This window comes from Chrysemys picta, chromosome 3, assembly GCF_011386835.1.
Source record: "Chrysemys picta bellii isolate R12L10 chromosome 3, ASM1138683v2, whole genome shotgun sequence".
In the NCBI taxonomy this organism is placed as follows: Eukaryota; Metazoa; Chordata; order Testudines; family Emydidae; genus Chrysemys; species Chrysemys picta.
Window position 1 is genome coordinate 141740780 of NC_088793.1, and position 19789 is coordinate 141760568.

The 19789-nt window shown below is 38.5% G+C and overlaps 1 protein-coding gene across 3 annotated transcripts in view; it reads right to left on the minus strand.

Moving 5' to 3' along the window:
- Positions 1 to 19789, minus strand: part of AHCTF1 (AT-hook containing transcription factor 1) — a 75378-nt gene that overhangs the window by 26924 nt on the left and 28665 nt on the right. For 2 of the 3 annotated variants that reach the window (XM_005311505.5, XM_065589179.1), the window contains exons 7-21: positions 18832 to 18916; positions 16378 to 16528; positions 13039 to 13171; positions 12765 to 12946; positions 12214 to 12275; positions 10152 to 10280; positions 7526 to 7616; positions 7349 to 7438; positions 7053 to 7193; positions 5531 to 5635; positions 4634 to 4727; positions 3309 to 3432; positions 3175 to 3231; positions 1358 to 1504; positions 130 to 317 (exon numbers count right to left, since the gene is read on the minus strand). In XM_005311505.5, coding sequence (XP_005311562.2) covers positions 130 to 317; positions 1358 to 1504; positions 3175 to 3231; positions 3309 to 3432; positions 4634 to 4727; positions 5531 to 5635; positions 7053 to 7193; positions 7349 to 7438; positions 7526 to 7616; positions 10152 to 10280; positions 12214 to 12275; positions 12765 to 12946; positions 13039 to 13171; positions 16378 to 16528; positions 18832 to 18916 — 1779 coding nt within the window. The remainder of the gene's footprint in view (positions 1 to 129; positions 318 to 1357; positions 1505 to 3174; positions 3232 to 3308; positions 3433 to 4633; positions 4728 to 5530; positions 5636 to 7052; positions 7194 to 7348; positions 7439 to 7525; positions 7617 to 10151; positions 10281 to 12213; positions 12276 to 12764; positions 12947 to 13038; positions 13172 to 16377; positions 16529 to 18831; positions 18917 to 19789) is intronic. The other variant, XM_042845840.2, reaches the window with a different exon arrangement.

The following is a 19789-nucleotide window of genomic DNA, read 5'->3' on the forward strand; positions in this document are numbered from 1 at the left end:
TAAAAAAGAACTAAACACTAAAAGATTGAATAAAATACACAATGAAAGCCAAAATCTGTTCTCTATTTTTTTTTGTTATAGTTTTCATAATAACACAGATTAATCAGGATATATTTTCTATTTCGTTACCTATTATACAATAAAACAGTGAGGTGAAGTGCAACTTCACTGCTACTTGACATTGATGGCTTCATCATCTGTATGTATCTGAGGGCTCGTCTGTGCTCTCCTTGGCACATCAAGGCTTGAATAATTTTCATATGTTGCCATGACATTGTTTTGATTGTAGCGGGATGAAATAAAAGGGCCAATGAACTCTGAAGAAGTTAGAAATGAAAATTATTAAAACTACCAACACACTCACCCCTTCCAACAAAAAAAGTCTAAAACTTCCCAAGTGAAAATAAACATCTTTCAGGTACATTTACAACATTAGAAGTAGTGTATGTTTATACCTGAACCATATATTTACCCTTCAATCTAATTTAATAAAGTAATTGGCCAGAAGACAGATTCAGTTAACCACATAATATGATTTCCCTTTCAAATAAGCAACTCATAAGATCCCCAGTTAAGAAAAACCCTGTATGTCATCTAAACTGCTAGTGACACCACCCACAATTTTATGCACATATGATTGCAACCAAATGAAATTATCAAATCTCACTGATAGTACTAAGCACTTTATTCACTAGTCATTTCAGTACTTCTGTTTTGGCTTTTAGGTGATTGTTTCTTGGGTTGCACTTTGTTTAATTCTTGACAATTTGGTCTCTCCGTCTCTGGAGACAGCAGTGAGAATGTCCTTTTAAAATTACTCATTGAGGATAGGTTTGGAAATTTGCTCTTTTAACTTCTTAGCAGTTGCTATGAAAATTATTCTACCAAACTTGAAAAGCATACTATATTAGCTATATCATCACAGGTAAGGAATTAAAGTATTAAAAACATACACAATTTAAATCTGCATTGGGTTTAAAAGTCACTTTTACAGAGTTTTGCCTCATTTCTTGGTGCAGAGTCCTCAGCTATATTTTAAACATTTAAATCTGCATAAAACCATCTTTGGAAATTTGCTCAATGTTTTGATGAATCAGGTAGCTAGGAAAATTCAAATATGTGTAAATAAAGCTGACTACAACTGGGTTCTATTCCATGTTAAACTAAATCTGAATATAATCAGACTTCAGAGTATAATTTACTGTTGCTTTCTGTTTCCATTTAATTTATGCATTAACAATATTTAAACACTAAAAGTTCTAGCCCTTTATCTCCCTTGACTAGTGATTAGATGCCCAAAGTTCATCTTGAGACCATAAGGTTGCATCTTTATATATGTCTTAAGTAAACTATTTACCTCATAGTCATTGTGATCCAAAAGCCAAAAACCTTGAACAAGTCTAACCAGACCCCAAGGGATAGCAAAGGCAGTTGGGAAAGAATCAAATGAAGTCTCTGTTTTGTTTGGAAAGGAATGCATGATATCTAGCAGCAAATAAATTGTCTGACAGTAAGTACTTGATTAAGGCTAATAACTTTTCAAGAAGGAAAGTTTCTTACATATATTTAGGGAAGGTAACAACAAAAATAAGTATTACACAGCAGAAAATAGTTGTCTTGCAATTTTCAGCCCACTGTAACCCAACAAACCAGGTTTTAATCCCAAAGCTGCATTTTGAATTAACATAAAAACCTACGTTTGGTTTATAAGTATTGAAAGAAACTGTAATATTTTCCCATTTTAGTAAAAGAACACTACTGCACAAGTCTGAAATGGTAGTGTTATTGTGATGGAGCAGAGATTTGCACTCCTAGTTGTAATAAATATAGGACCCCTGCTTTGTGATAAAACTAATGAACAAAGCTGCTCTTACTTAACTTCACGTAAGGAAAGAATCCTGTACTTCTATTAAGAGAAACTGCTATGGAATTCTGGATAGCCTCACCATTACTTGAAAAATAGTCAAAGTAAAGGAGCCAGTCACACAAATATGTTGTAGATAGGACTTAACCATATCTAGATGATTGAGCTAATGCCTCAGACACCAATGCTTTAGAACAGGGACACAGTAACAAGTTTTAACCATACTGTGACCAAGTTCCTGGACTTGGAAATACAGTAGAACCTCAGAGTTACAAACACCAGCATTATAAACTGATCAGTCAACCACACACCTCATTTGGAACCGGAAGTACACAATCAGTGGCAAAAAACAAAAAATAAAAAGGCAAATACAGTACAGTACTGTGTTAAATGTAAACTACTAAAAAAATAAAGGGAAAGCAGCATTTTTCTTCTGCATAGTAAAGTTTGAAAGCTATATTAATTTAATGTTCAATTGTAAACTTTTAAAGGAACAACCATAACATTTTATTCAGAATTACGAATATCAGAGTTACGAACAATCTCCATTTCTGAGGTTCTACTGTAACAGTAAATTCAGCTGTGTAGAGAATAAAAATTAAATATGAATGGAGAAAGCCTTCCCACCATGCCATAAATAACAAAAATTGCATCGGGTTTGTGCATCATGTTTTGCTAGTTTCTACCTTCTCCCTCTGATCAGTGCCTAATTATTTAGTTAACAGTTTAAAACAACTGAGGTGTGGAGTCCCTAGGTCTAAAATCCAAACTGTCCCCTCCTACCTAGGTTAAGTAACACACAAAGTTTAGCAAAGGCAAATGTTCTATATATTTTAGCAGCTTGAAAATCAAGCATTTTCTCCACCTCATTCTCCTTTTTCTGGGTAATATTCCATGTGCCTGCGTTTTCAATAGAACAGAGGCAAACATTGTTTCTTGTGCTGGAGAATCGCTGATTTCAGCAAGAATGTGTACTGATGTAAATAATATTAGGTAACAGTTACTGCTTCGGAGCACAGAGAATTCTCACATACTAAGAATAACTTCACTTATTTGCTACAGAATCACGTTGTTTTAATGAAGCCATTAAAATGAAAAATCTAAAGTATAAGAAAGGAAACAAGTATTTCATTACAACTTAATCCTAAATTTATGCTCATTCTGTCCAAAATACAATAATTCTCTAGTTCAAGAAATTAATGATAAACACAGGAGCATAAACTTTTTTCGCATTCAAAAAATATTCTTTTAAATGCAAATATATTGTGTGGTTATATTTTCAATCTCTCTCAACATTGTCAAAAGGATACAATTGCATGTTTGTAAGTTTCTTCAATATTTTGTAACAAATAGAGATCAAGCAGCGCCTGTGATGAAAAAAGAAACATTAACCATATATTTTGTAAAATCATTATTTTTTGCCTTTTTAAGAAGTCCTTCTTACATGCAAGCTAGCAGGGGGATATTTCCCAGTTCCTCCTTCATCTCTTCGCCACAATTTCTCAACTTGATCTCCTAACTGGGAAAGCAGTCCATCGATCATCAAGCAATCGGCATTCCATTTCCCTCTGCAATCAAAGAGAACATGGTTTTGATAGTGTAAAAGCAGTGCAATAATTCCAACCTGTCATGAAAACCCGTTTACCAACTAAAGAAACTCCAACCAAATTTATCTGGTAAGTCGCAGGAAAAACACTATACAACAAAGGCAGCTTACATCGACCTTACTCTGTGTCTACACTACAATGTTGCTCCCGCTAATGTAAGTCGCCCATTATATCGACTTAACTCCACCTCTGCAAGAGGTGTAGTGCTTAGATTGATGTAGTTAGAGCGTGGCAACTTCTGTGTAGACACTGGCTGTGAGCCCCAAGACAACAGAGCTCCAAGAGCTGTCAGTACCCCACAATGCCCCACTTCAGTCGGTGGAAGTGCTTCTGGTGAGGACCCATACTATCAACAGAAGGAGCATAGTGTGCATGTGAACCACCACTTTAATTACTGTGGTGGCTGTACATCGACTTCAGTTGACCTAATTTTGTTGTGTAGACAAGGCCTGAGTGTTTGCTGTATTTTTCCACCTCTTCTCTCTAGTATCTTTCTTAGCTCCAATCCTGCTGGAAAATGTTTATAATTATTTCTATTTGATTTGTATCAGTGTGATTTTAGATTAAAAATCTATATTAATCCTAGTCAAGATATTTCACATGAAAAATAAACAAGTCTGTAAAAAGTTCAGATAAAGGTGTAATTTCTAACTGGGTACCGAGTTAGAAGAGAGCTAGTTTTTCAAATGTTCCAACTGAACACAACAGTGAGGGCCACCTTCTTGAAGTATAAAAATGTACACAAGTGAACTCCAAAAAAGGGATTTAGTCCTAAAACAGACTTTATAATGTCTTATCGAATAGTCATTTAAAGAGCTAACCCTTTTTGAATAGTTCATCTTTGCATGCCTAAACAAAAGTTTTGGAAATGTGGTGCTGCCTATCTGTCTTGAATCAGAGATAATTAATGCCACGTTACCAAATAAACTATCTTTTTGAATTGCAGAAGTCACACAGTTTAGCCTTTGGATTAAATTATTTACAGTATTACCCAATATATTTCTAAAATCAGGTCAAGGATTGTTTCACTTTATTTCATAAAAAAGGGCAAGTAGACCAACAGTGGCCCTGAGCTCAAGAACACCCCTCTCCACCTTTACATATGAAAGCAGTCCCTCTGAATTCAATGGTGGGCGTGGGCGTGTTTGTGAATGAACCTTACCTTGACAAGCGCTCTAGTTTCTGTCGGTGACCGGTACAGTAGCTTTGTATCAGTGGGTAATTGTAGAAAGGCCTAGACAACTGCATATCATCATCTGCATGCAACAGAGAAAAAATACGTAGTTCAAGAAACCTAATAAAATCTGAAGTAATTTTAAAAGACTTGAAACAGACAAAATTGCTGAGTTTCATTTTTAATATTAAGAACAAGCAATTTGACAACTTTGGAAGAAAGTGGTTCTAATTCTGCTCTTTTAAAAAATTTAGTAAGATAGCCGAGTAAGTCACAAGGCTCACTTCATTCCTTATTTTAGTAAGCGACCCATATTTGAAAATTATCCCATGAATAAAGATTACTGGGTAATTCAGACCATATGAAGTAAAAGAGTTTCTGGGTTATCTTCCCCAGCAGAATAAAATATATTTTTAGGTGATCTCAGGTGGGGACTGCTTTTTTAAATTTGTAAAGGGAGCATTTATAAGCAGATTGTTTTCTACATCTATGTAAGCCAATACATGCATTTTTACTGCATAAAAAAACGCCATCAAAATACTGGCTATATAAGGGCAGTTAGATAGGAAACTGAATACACCGAGTTCTAAACCTACTAAGAGACTTCTTATGGAAGGAGGAGTTTACCACCACAAGTAAATATTTACCAAAATATGTGGAATACTTAAAAGTAAAGCCAGCGTTATAACTGGATTAAAACAACAATTACATAAAAGGTTAATCTATGTTGACTAAACTTAAGTATACATTACAGCTGTACCAACACAATTTGTTGATAAGTCATTTACCGAATTATGGTTTGAAGAATTTTTCTGTTGGAAGAAAATATTGCACAAAATGGGAAGCGCTTGTCACATCTCAAGTGTGTTATTGTTCAAAACTTACCTAAACCCTCTGGGAGGAGACTGGACCGGCAGAACCAAATGACCACATGTGCATATTGAGAAATGAGGCTGGTTACAACCTGCTTATTTGTCAAATCTGTAAAACCTGGAAAGAGTTTACAAAATTACGTTGCCATTCAACTCCTTCAGTTACCAAAAATATTAACTATGATGACATTGATAAACTGGTTCTTTTTTATTGTATTGAAAGCATTCAAGAAATTTGTACATTTCTTACTTCTAATCAATCCTTGGAAACAACTGTTCCTTTACAGTTTTTCCTATGCATTTCTTATGGAGACACCTGGATTTGCTAGCTCTCACCCTGTTCAAGACTTCAGACTTCATGAAGTGGCAAGAAAATTCTTGGGTATTAATAACACACACCTCACCCTAGGGGCTGCAGCTTCTAACCCAGGGATGGGGAACCTACGGCCCACAGACCAGATCCGGCCTGCTGCTTCATTATTTCCAGCCCGCAGCAAGTCTCCGTGCAGGCTCACCCCACTGCGGAGGGAAGCGAGGGTTGCCAGGCTGTTAAAAGTCTAGTTGTTAAAAAGCTGTTAAAAGCCTCACCCCGCGCCAGCTACGCAGCTCCCATTGGCCGGAAACCACAGCCAATGGGAGCTGCGGGGGACAGCATGCACGGCACAGAGCCCCCTGGCCCCTCTGCCTAGGAGCCAGACATGGCGACCATTTCTGGGAGCAGCACAGAGCCCTGGCAGGGAGGGAGCCTGCCTTAGCCCCGGCTGTGCTGCTGACTGGGAGCCGTTTAAGGCAAGCGCTGCCCGGCTGGAGCCTGCACCCCAAACCCCCTGACCCAGGTCGGAACCCCCTCCCGCACCCTAACTCCCTCCCAGGCCCCGTGCCCTCACCCACACCCCAACCCTCTGCCCCAGCCCGAGCCCGCTCCTGAACTCCAAACCCCTTGGCCCCAGCCCAGAGCCCCTCCTGCACCGCAAACCCCTCATCCCCAGCCCCACCCCAGAGCCCATACCTCCATCTGGAGCCTTCATCCCCCTCTCCCGCACCCTGAACCCCTCATTTCTGGCCCCATCCTGGAACCAAGGGGAAGCTCTGAGCCTCTGAGCTCCCTCGCGGGGCTGCATGTAGCCCGCAACTGATTTTTTTCTGCGGGTCAGTAGCCCCGATAGAAAAAAGATTCCCCACCCCTGTTCTAGCCAGTGGCCTCTTACACATCTTCTTGAGCTGACTACCCTATTCCACCCACATGCACACTCAGTAAGCAACCTCCCATAGCCTCCTCCCTGGGGGTTAATTGACAACTACAACGTTCCCCACTTATAGACTCAATCCTTCTCCCAGCTGCTGAACCTGATTGCAAATTCCAAACAAGCAGTTTGATCCTCCTTTGCAAACTGGAGAAAATTAAGAAAAAAAAGTAAAACTGAAAAAGGGAAACTAGGGAAAGCTCACGTTTTCCATGACTCAGGCCTATTCCTCTACCTTAGAAAACACATTTCACAATAAAACGTACTCAAGTTGATAATACTGTTACAAACCTCTCTCAGTGAGCTCTTGTGCTTCTGTTAGAAAGCAGTTCAAGACTGTGCTAAGGTTGCTAAGAAGCAATTGGCAGTGCTGAAGAGACTGTATAGTCTGTGGATCAATGAAGTTACATGAGCCATCAAACAGTGGAACACCTTATAAAGGACAAACATTACATGGTTAGTCTGTACGCAACTTCAGGAGAAGAGTTAAAAGCATTTCTGTGGACATACACCCACTTTACTGCACGTATTCAAATTAGGAAAGATAACACTTATTTCCTGTAAAATGACTATATTCTAGTACTTACACATCCGGTCAAACTCATCTTTTGTGTAAATCACTTTATTCCATGTCCACTCGAGAACAAAGCGCAGGTTAGCAGCTGAGTTTGGCTGTTCTATTTAAAAAAAAAAAAAAAAAAAAATCATGAGAACAAATTCTCTTCTAGGTCAAAGAATAAAGTTAATAAAAAGCAGAGTATTACCTTCAGATGTCCACTGTTTGATGCAGCCAGTAAGAAGTCCTAAAGAACTTGTTTGGACAGCAGCAGATAATATAGCTTCTAACTGCTCCTCCTAAAAATGTAACAGAGATAAAATAGATAGTAAAAAAGATTCAAATGCTTTCAAGACAGCAATGGTAAATAAGATTTGTTTCCAATTGTATGCAACGTATCTGGATGCCAAAAACAATCAGTTATTACGTTTGAACAAAATCAGTACAAAATTAGTGAAGCATGATTAGAAATTTTTTACCCCCAGACGATTCTTTCCAGACCAGCTTAGATCTTAGCTGTAGATAAAACGTCCCAAAAGCAGAGTTTCAAAGTTGTTACATTTGGATTTTTTTTCTTTATCAATTTAAGAGTGTTTAATAGAGTTTGCCTCTTATCCTTTTCATCCCTTCAAATACTGAATTCTAAAACGTTATTTACTCTGTGATTACGGGTAGCATGCACCAAAGAATAGGAAGAAATACCTATATACTATAAGTGCACTGGGGGAAAGGCATCTGTGTTCTTGCTTCAGAGTAGCAGCCGTGTTAGTCTGTATCCGCAAAAAGAAGAACAGGAGTACTTGTGGCACCTTAGAGACTAACAAATTTAAATTTGTTAGTCTCTAAGGTGCCACAAGTACTCCTGTTCTTCTTTGTGCTCTTGCTGTTTGTTGACCTTACTGTCCAGAGATTTGAAAACTAGCAGCAGTTTTATGAAAAGAAAGGAGCAACACAATGAAAACAGTTCTTTGGTGAGGGTTTCTTGCACTTTACTGTTTTCTTACAATATACAGACTTCACCATTCCCACCTTCAAAATACATATTTTGACTAGAGAAGTAAGTAGTACAACTAAATATCACATCTTTCCAATAATCTTGGGAAAGTTTGTTAACAAGGAAGGTAAGTGAAAAATCAGGTATTTCTCATGAGAACAAGAAGGTGGCTTCTTTCTGCTGGAAGTGCATCAGATAGTTTTTAATACAACATAAAAGAGCAGAAGAAGGTAAAACCAATTTTGTTTTGTTTTGTTTCACAGTTCCATCTTTAATGCCATCATCGGCGTTCCCAATGATCTAGCTCTGGTGGTGGGAAACAGTTTTCAAAGTCAATACTTTTTGTAAAGTGTGTTTGGGTTTTCAGGTTAAGCTCATTTTTAGTAGTTTCCCTTCTATCTCAACCCTACTATGCAAATTTCAACACTAGCAAGTTCAACAGACAGCAGGCTGTTTTTCCTGTCAGAAAATGCAGGTAACAGCTAAGCACTGTCATACAATGTTAAAAATGAACAGTTGATTTTAGGCAAGTGTATTTTACTGTTATTTTAGGTAAACCAATCCTTCTGATCATTATGCTGTGGTTTACCCTTGGGACTACTTGACATTCTGATCTTGAACACTGTAAAACATTCATTCCTTTCCAGGAAAAGTAATTTATTCACAGTAATTTACACAGAAGTTATGATGCTCAGACTTCTAGAATTTAAAATGCTACTTCAACTTTCTCTCTCAAAAGCTTTTTAGTTATAGAAAGAGCTATAGCAAAAAACACTATATCAAAGGAAAATCCTAAGCAAGTTCCACATCACCACAGTGCACAAGTTTATTACTAGAGTAGAAGGTCAGGAGTAAGTCCATGTCAATATATTCCTAGTTCAGCAATGGATACAAAAATCTCTGACACCAAATTAAGTCATTCTCCAGCTCAAGTTGATCTGTAGGACTTAAGTTTTATTAAACAGCATAAGTAACTTGCATTCATTTAGAAAATCTATTATTTCAGCCAACTGTAGTATATATTCAGAGGTGAAAGTAAGCCGGTAAGGGCCGGTACGCCGTGTCGGACTAGACTGGCTTCCCCAGGCCAGTGATTTAAAGGGCCTGGGGCTCCCGGCCCTTTAAATCACCATGGGAGTCCCCGGCTGCCGCTGCTACCCCTGGTACTCTGGCAGCAGGGTTCGGGCGGCGATTTAAAGGGCCCGAGGTGGTAGCGGTGGGAGTGGGAGCCCCGGGCCCTTTAAATTGCTGCCCAAGCCCCGCTGCCGGAACCCTGGGGTAGTGGCAGCAGGGCTCCAGCGGTGATTTAAAGGGCCAGGGGCTCCCGGCCACCGCTACCGCAGTGGAGCCCTGGGCCCTTTAAATCTCCACCAGAGCCCTGAGGTAGCGGCGGCAGCCAGGAGCCCCCAGGGCTCCGTCGGCGATTTAAAGGACCTGGGGCTCCGCTGCAGTAGCGGCAGCTGGAGCCCCGGGCCCTTTAAATTACCCCCTAGCCCCAGGGCTCCCAACTGCCTCTGCAGCTGGTAGCTCTGGGGTGATTTAAAGGGCCTGAGGCTCCCAGCCGCCACTACTGCAGCTGGATCCCCAGGCCCTTTAAATCTTGATTTAAAAGGCCTGGGGATTTAAAGGCCCCACCTCTTCCAGTTGAGGGCATGCCTCTTCCAGTTGAGGCCCTGCCCCCTGCTCAGGACTCCAGCATACCGGTAAGTCCTTTAAGTTACTTTCACCCCTGTATATATTTGTTTTCTATGCCACAGGCAAATCGTATGAAGATATTTATCACATTTTCTTGTAGTTTTACAAATAATTTCATTTAAACAAAATGCCAACATATTCTCACCTGACTCAAACTAGAAGGCTGTACATCAATAAGTCTCGGAGACAGCAAGCCAGCGATAAGACATCTATTGAAGTTATCAGGAATGGCTTCATTTAAAGAAGAACCAGATTTCTTTAAAAAATGTAAGGTCTGAAACATTAATGACAAACAATTTCAAATTAAAACAGCTATAATTATTCAACTCTAATGTTTAGTCAATTGACAAATATGAGTAATTTACAACAGAAATGTTATATACCCCCCCCCCCCCCCAAAATGCTTCTCTTCTCTAAATAGAAGCAGCACAACTTTTGAGAAGTGTAAAGGAATGCCAAAAGTGCCAAGAAAGCACACTCTTGTGGCTTTTTTCTACACCAACAGGTGCTTCTCACACAGGGATAGCAACAAAGTCAGAGGTGCATCAGCTCTTTGAGTGGCTGAAACAGCACCCCAGAGTTTACAGTAACTCCTCACTTAATCATCCCGGTTAACATCATTTCATTGCTGATCCATTAGAGAACACACTCATTTAAAGTTGCGCAGTGCTCCCTTATAATGTTGTTTGGCAGCTGCCTGCTTTGTCCACTGCTTGCAGAAAGAGCAGCCTGTTGGAACTAGCTGGTGGGGGCTTGAAACCATGGTGGACCGGCAGCCCTCCATCATCTCCCCTAAGGTCCTTGTGCGGCAGCTGCCCAGCAGGCTATCAATTGCTGGCAGTTCAGCTGTCCCTCAGCCGTGTGCTGCTCCTGCCCTCTGCCTTGGAGCTGCTCCCGGAAGCTTCCTGCTAGCTGTGCAGAGGTGGGAGGAAGAGGGATGCTAACGTCAGGGTACCTCCCCAACCCCCCACTCCTGTACCTTATCTCCACAAAGCAAGGGGGGACACCATAGGGCTCAGGATGGAGGGAGCATGCTGGCAGCCACTGCTGTCTCAACTTGCTAATCTAATTAAAAAGGCAATGTACTTAGAATGGGGGTCAGCATACTTAAAGGGGCAATGCGCGTCTCTCTCTCTCTCTGCCATGCTGTCTCCCCTCCCTCCATTTGTGCTGCCTTGTAGAGTGTGAGGCTATATTAATAACACGTTATCCCTTGAGGGCTCAGCTGTGTGCTAGTTCATCATTTAGAAGTAATGCATTCCCTGGGATGCATCCCACCCTCTGAATATGAATATATTATAGAGTCTTTTGTCTGGCAAAAAAAAGTTTCCCTGGAACCTAACCATCCCTATTTACATTAATTCTTATGGGGAAATTGGATTCGCTTAACATCGTTTAGCTTAAAGTAGCATTTTTCAGGAACATAACTACAAAGTTAAGTGAGGAGTTACTGCATTTCTACTGAAGAAGTGCCAGCTAGACAGTATCCAGCTCATGAATATTTTGAGGTTTTATAAACATGTGTAGAAGAGATGAAGTCTTCAGCACACAAGTGTTGTGCACAAAACTACACTCAATTTCTACTGCATATGGCAACACCTACTACATATATGACTTCAGTTTATAGCTATTTAAGTACCAAAAATTTACTTAGGTGAAATGTAACTGGTTCTCCCTTTTCCAATTCAGAAAATAATTTTCCTCCTAAAAATATAAGGTCCCAGGTCCAGACTCATTCTCTCAGCAGCTCTAATCCATGAAGGGCTTGAAAGTTGTGCTTGGACATGTATGCATGAAATACACAAACAAAATCCTCTCCATCCTAAATTATCCACCACATTTTCTAATCTTTTCCCTGTCCTAAATTGTATAATGATGAAAATCCAGGCTTAAAAGAAACAGTTGCAACCTTATGTATGGAGAGACAAGGATGTTACCTCTCCATAATCTAGAATTCAAACCAAGTCACATATGGCTTTATCGTTACCTCCTGAGAAATCTACATCAGACTCATCTACACATATTTAGGACCTGTTCCAATTGAAGCCAATAGGAATTTTATCACTGACTTTAATGGGGCAAGATATAGCCCTTTTAGCACAAAATGCTCCCCCCCTGCATTGGTAAATATAACTCAGTTCAATACAAATGACAGAAGATGACCATTTTTAGATATCAGAAAGAAAGCTAGAAAGAAAAAGAAGTACCTCCTTCTGAAACCCAGTGCAAGTCATGTGAACAACTCCAGAGTTCAACAAACAAGTAGCATCTAAGAAAACAAAGAGCACTTGGCTAAAAATCTACATTTTTGAGGATATGGTACAGCAATACAAAGTAAACAGCTTCTATTAAAAATTGGGTTAATATTGGGAGTGGATTAAAAAGCTAAATAAATACTGATTTGGCTCATTAGTTCACTTACAAATTTATTTTGCAACATTCACACATCTGTGTAGAAAATTTACTTAGGCTGTACACTATATAAAACAGCTCTAACACAGTACACAAAGTAACCCTGTTTAATTTCTGTAACAATCATTTCTTCACAGGCTAGATTATAAATGCATTAGATATCAAAATTTGGCAATCTGTGTCTCAAAATAGTTCTTTAATATTGGAAAGTATTTTAAAGTAAAATATAGGTGTTTCTAATTGTTTAAAGTCACAAACAGGAAACAAAACATATGACATAAATGACATAACCTCAATTCACTTATTAAGCTTGCTCTCTTAAAGTCAGCTAAGCTGCAATACATACCAAAAGTGTAGGTGCTTGGATTAAAAAACTGCTCAGGGGGCGGATATGAAGGAGGAACTCCACGACTTAAGCTTCGCTCATGTACTAGAATATCCAAGATGTGGTGTGGAGAAGTCATACTCACTACAGCATCCAGCGACCATAATGCAAAATAGGGGCAATTATGAAGAAATTCCCCTGGTCTTAGAGAAAGTAAATACACACAAGTAAGAAGTCAATTAATCATTTATAACCATTTTGAAAGCTATGTAAAATACACACAATAAAGTCTCACCTCAAAGAATCTGGCATTTGAGCATGATACCAGCGATTTATGTCAAATATGCCCAAATAAGTAGATGGTTTGCCCTGGCCGTATGTATTCACTTGCCAGCTGAAGACTGACACACTCGTATCAGGAGATATTACTGTAAGAAAGATGGCATTTCTTTAAAGTAAATCAGCAGATATTGCTACACAGTAACAAATTTTAGTTCAACTTGTCATACGACTTGTTTAACACTATTGTTGGGGTAGAAAAACAACACTCAATATTTTGGCAGAATGCCTTACTGACTTAAAGATATGAAATGTTAACTTCTTCAATAGCTGTAACCCAGATTAATTTTGTTCATAAATCAGATTTAATAAAATATCTATTGTTGGGACCAGGCTAATCTGAATTTCCCATATTTCCAGTTATTTTATCAAAATATGTAGCTATGTGTTAAAAAAATATAAGTTAACACCTTTAAGAAGTACCATCAATATGAAATTAAGATGAATGTCAGATTAGTGGTTTGCATTATTTCATTTATTGATCATTGTGTAATTGCCTCATTTACATGCTTCTAGAATAGCCACTTTTCAACCAGATAGATTCAAAATACAAATGTCACAAGAATATCACGTAACATAACTGGAACAAATACCTTAATTTAAAAAACACAACATATGTTGCCTAATACTATAGTAGCTTCCAATAAGGGTTGTTGTTTTTGATGGGGCAGAAAGGGAGTGTCCTCTAAATGCGAGCAAAGGAGAATCTTAATGCCCCGTGCTCTGGGTGTGTGAAATATGGGGAACAAACTAACTATACAAATCTAATATATGAATATTTTTACCCTTATTAGGTTCTTTTAGGTACATCATTTCCAGTCTGGAGTCCCCATCCCATTTCCTACAAGTGTTCTTCTGTGAGCCTCTGTTCTATCTTCTGTTTTGTTAATTGCTCAAATAATCTTTGAAGTCATTGATTCTTAAGTTTAAAAAACAACTGAATCAGTTTACCTCAACACAGCTTTTACTCTTTCAGCGTGTGCTCTCTGATCAGCAGTAGCACAAAGTCTAGACAGAAAATCTTAAGTGCAAAGAAGCGGTCTTCCTCTTCCCTCACCTCACTATTCATTACTGTTTTATTTTAGATCAATGGCTCAAATAACTACTGGCTTGTCTACACTTAGAACACTGCAGCACTTCAATGTAGACACTACTTACGCCAACAGGAGGGATTCTCCTGTCAGCATAGGTAATCCACCTCCCCAGAGGCAGTAGCTAGGTTAACGGAAGAATTCTTCCATCGACCTAGCACAGTGTATATGGGGACTCAGGCCAGCTAAACTAAACTGCTCAGGGGTGTGGATTTTTCACACTCCTGAGTGACTTACACCAACCTAATTTTCTAGTGTAGATTAAACCTAAGGCAGGTCTACACTACAGCCGGGATCGACGCTCTGAGATTGATCCACTGGCAGTCGATTTAGCGGGTCAAGTGAAGACTTGCCAAATCGACAGCAAATAGCTCTCCAGTCGACCTCTGTACTCTACCCCCGTACTCTACCCCCGACGAGAAGAATTTCTCTGGTCGACCCCTTGCAGTTTAAACCCCACGGTAACACAACCCAAGGTATGTCGACTGCAGCTACATTATTCACTTAGCTGGAGTTGCGTAGCGTAGGTCGACTTACCGTGGTAGTGTAGACACAGCCTAAGTAAAACTGTAATAAAGAGTTCACTATCTACCTGAAAGGGAAAAGAGAATTGCAAACTATAACTTGGACTGATATCATGTGGGAACTTTTTCAGAACGCAGTTTGTGCCTATCTGTCATATAAGTGAGCCTCAGACTACTGCTTCAAAGTGAAATAAATGCACGGGGGTTAGGAGAGAGGCCGTTTAAAGGAACACTTAATATCAAAAGTTTTATAAATAATTATAGGTGGTGCTGGCAGCGCTTCATTAGTTAAAATTGCCTAACATTTTCCGTTGTAAGACCCTGTTTTCAGCTGCTTATAACTGCCAAAATTTAACCATAAAAGCTGAAGTTTTTTATGCCAAGGGTCTGCCCTGTGCTGATTTGTTTGTTTGAAGGATTTCAACAACAAAAAATGGTTCTGCCATTTCTGAAAACAAGGTAAGGGAACAATTATGTTTCACCAATGTTAAATTTGTACAGATATTCCACTGAGAAAGTCTAGAGGCTCCATGCTTTAGAACAGAGAAGCATAGACTCGCCCCAGGTTAACAATGGGGGGCGGAGGGGGAGAAGGAGTTGATTTTGTCTTTTACAAATCCTGAACCCCATCTTTCCATAAAGAAAAATCAGGTTAATTTTTAAAATAAAATTAGGTTACATTTATCCCTCAAAAAGTTGTACACACTTAGATTTATCCGTGTGTGTGTGTGGGGGGGGGGGGGGTTTCGGGGGTTGGAAAGCATTCAAAGTCAAATACTTTCCCCCATGAGTATGGGTGTTTAAAGTTCATCTTACTTCCTAGAAAAAAAAAAATATATCACCCAACTAAAGTGCTTTTTTTTTTTTAAATCCAAAGAGAGCTTTTTTCATTGTGTTTGCACAAACTACAGAGATTAAACAGAAGGGGGGCGGGGGGGAGAAGAGGACTCCTTTCTCCGCATACACTGAAGTTCTCCTTCACAGATGCCCCTTTGGGCTCATCAGCACTGCAAGCAGCTGACCACTTTCGGGTTTCAGTATATAGTTAAACAGATAATCTGGGAGTTTAACAGCTCAATCTGATTTGGCTATTTAAATACAAAAAATTGAAAGCAGCCCAGTTGTCTACATAGAACGGATATGCACAATAGCCTACAGGAGAAATTAGCGAGCAGTATGAACTCCACGTTTTGGGCAGCCTTTGCAAGCTAATGCCTGCTGTATTTACTAATTATAGAAATAGTTGTATCATCTTTTCCTCCACACAAGAGTAGGAGAGCATTAAAAAGGCCTAGCAAGAATACAGCTTTGGACAATCTGTATCCAAAGTATTATTATACTTTTAACTTACCTTTAAGTTAAAAAGAAGGCTGAACATCAAAAAGCCTACACCTCCGAGATAGATTTTTTTCCAATTTAATCATGTACCTTACATATCAGGTTTCCCTGTTCCACTGTCGTTTTCCATATTAATTGCAACTCAAACACCTCACTTTTAGTCTTTAAATATGTTTATTCTATACAGCTATTTAAGTAAACTTTTAGGGCTGTGGGTACAGAACTATTTCAGAGTGATGCTCACATGCTAGAACAGATATTTTTAGAATCCAACTCCACTGTTTTCTTCAAAAGCATTATGTTACAATTCAACTTGCAAATTTTTTGGACCTAGCAACAAACCTTCATTCACGCCATCCTCTCTGTCAACATGGCTGCGAAATTTTTCTATAGTCTGACAACTGAGTAGTTTGGTATTGCTAGTCTGCCCTCTTAATGAAAAGACTCCACCTGTGAGGTCTAGACTGTACCTTTCTTCACAGTACTCCAAACCCTGAAATACAAATAAAAATTATTTGAAATGAATGTGTATGATATTACACTTAAACATGGAAGAGACTGCATCTCTTATGAGTCAACCAAAGGAATCCCAAATTACATATTTTTTAGAATATATTTTGGCATGTTACAGAAATTAAGTGCAATAAAGTATTCAATAACCCTAGAACTGAGGAACTAATTTTGGTAATCAAAACTAAGTTGATACAAAAATACTAATAATGTCCATCATTTTCAGGAAAATTTTCCTACTATTATGCAGTTTTACAAGGACTTGGCAGTAGCTATATGACAAATAGTTAAGAATCAAGTTTTCCCTTTTTTTCCCCCCCTTCTTTAAAACCCCTACAATAATAAGCTTAAAAAGCTAAATATACATTTCTATAGTCATCCTAATCTACTCACATTTTAAAGTTTTTTTTTTTTTACACTTAAGACAAAATACTAGTCCATACATTCTTCCATATCACACAATCTCATCCAAACAAGCTTTACGTAATGTGAAAAGAAAAATGAACATTTCATATGCACAAACTTAGCAACTCTGGAAATTCATGTATAGTTATACCAGTCAGACTTTCTCAAAAGATACATCTGAAATCAAGCAGTGCGGGGATACACAAAGTTTGTGTGTCAAAGCATTGGTACAGGGCAAATGAGGGTATTGGAAGCCATGAGGTGGGAATGCCTATGAGGTGTAAAAATATGTAGATGTTTGCTTGGGAGGGTGGGGAGGAGGAGACCACACACAGGGCAGAACAGAAAATAAGATCTTTTCGCCAGAGCCCTAGTACAATAGCATAAAGTGAAGCAGAAACACAGAAAATTGAAGCTGACGGGAGAAAAAAAAAATAATTTTGAGGCGCTTCCCCATATCCTCCTGCCAAAGTACTCATAGCAATGTAAAATAAAAAACATGACTAAATTACTACGAAAAGCCCTTTTAAAAAAAAAATCAAAACCTACGGTAAAACAGAGCACATTCTGTTAATCCAGAGCAGTGTATCAACTTTGCCTTCACTATGACTGTGCATGTAAACTAAGATTAAGCAATGGCATCCATATTTAGAAAAAAAGTTTAATCACTTTATAATATTTATACCTTGTCCTCATACTATCAATTTTTGCTTTTCAAAATTGAAAGACATCTTCTTCAGTACCTAAACATTTATATAGTCAACACTCACATGAGCGACAGTGAGAAAGGAGCTTTTCTTGCTGTAAGGGAAACACATGACAGGAGGAAACTGAAAACACTGGGAGATTTAAGCCTATGAAAGTAGCTATGTTTCAAACCAATAACTCAGTATAGCACTACAAAAATATCCAAATTTCATATTGCAAAAAGTTAATGTAAATTATATGCATCCACACTGCTTCCAAAATATCTGGAAAGAATGGTATCAAAACAGAAGTGAAGTGGGTAAAGAGGGAGGAATTGCTACATCAGATTACTGTCGTTTGCGTCAAACTTTCCAGAAGCAGTTTTTTCAAACCTCAATAGTACACAGTAGAAAGTGATTTTTGTTAAGATTTATGTATAAGTATGACAGATTCATTACTTGTAATAATTTATGAATACTGTATATTGATCAGGTCATTGTGTTGCTTATTGTATATGTATACTGTGTTAATTCACTAGCAGAGTTGTCAAGAAATAGAGGTGGGTCCTGATATTCACATCTCCTGGCAAACCACTTCAAGAGAGTAGAGACAATGCAGATATATTCACTTAGACAGCTGCTGAGCAGCCCAACCAGTTTAATGAGGTTCAAGAGACACAGGACAGAACAAAGACCTTTGGCTAGATTTAAAAATGGAGTCCCTGAAGGTCAGGGAGACTGAGGTACAGACTGTCACCCATACCCCAGAGGCAAGAGGTTCTGGGATTATATTGATCTTCCTAAGCCTTTAGGGAAGAAACAAACCATCTATAAACATGGCTGTTTAAAAGACAAACCAAAAAACCCCTCTTCTCTTATGCTTTGATTTAAGAAAGCTGTCTGGGTTACAATATATAGACCACTGGTCCCAGCTCCCAAAGGGAAGTAACCCAGGTACCAAGTCCAGTGGAAGGTAAACACAGTTGATACAGTGGTACTGCAGTCTAGTACTCCTGTCTAAAAGTGGGAGAACCCAACCCACGAAGGTAAGGCATGAGACCCAAGGCCTGAAATTAGTGCATTCAGAAAGACATGAGGAGGGTATCCCTAGCCCCAACCATGACAGTGAATATTACTGTTTCCAATTTTTGATTAATACAGTGTTAGTTGTATTTCATAGACATACATACTTTACCTCATACATGATTTGTCCTGATGCCAAGCGTTTTCTGTCACCAAAGGCTAACTGCAACAGATGCAAACTCACAACATCTCCTTCACTAGAAAGAAATTACAAGTTTGAGTATAAGTTCAGCACCTTTGCAATCCATCTGAAATATCTGATAAATAGCTATTGCCAAAGCAAAGCAGAACCATACTGTATTGTACATTTAAAAGGATGATGCTTCTGTTATAAACTGGAAAACAACCCACTTTCCAATCAATTATAATTTGTCATATTTGGACAATTGTAGCAGAAGAAGAAATACATTTGAAGATTTTTTCATTTGGCACTCGGTATTTAACTGACTGAATTCCGGAACTCTGCTTTTTAGCTTAACTCCAAGGACTTCAGATTAATGTTAACCACAAAATTTTCCAGAGCTTTAACATTTATCTATAAAAACACTACCGGCATCAGTTCTTTACAATGAAATGTTAATGGAGGAACCTTTACCCAAAGAGCCTTAAATTTAAACTTACAATCTAAACTGCATGCTCTGATTGTATTATTTTGTCATGTTATGAAACTAAGGAAGAACCAAAGTTCTGAGTTTGAGAAAGAATGATTAAAAGGATAGTTACTTCTGTTTTGCCTACTTTCTGAAAACCTGAATTAAAGTTTTTATATAAAAGCATTCCCCAGGCTCTTGGGAAACAACCAAAATACAACAAAAACAGCTCTAAGACAGCCATTTAAATAAATGCAATAAAAACCTGCTCTAAAAGCCACAACTCAAATGAAGAGGGTATTACACAGGAAGAAAAAAAAAAGAGCATATACATACATATATACACATATACTCGTGTTCAGATACAAGACGATGGGCACCTTATTAATGTCAAAGATAGAAATAAGGAGGTCATGAAATACTTTTAATAACGAATAGTCTTCCAAGACAAGTGATAGTAGCTTATCACTTGGGACATTT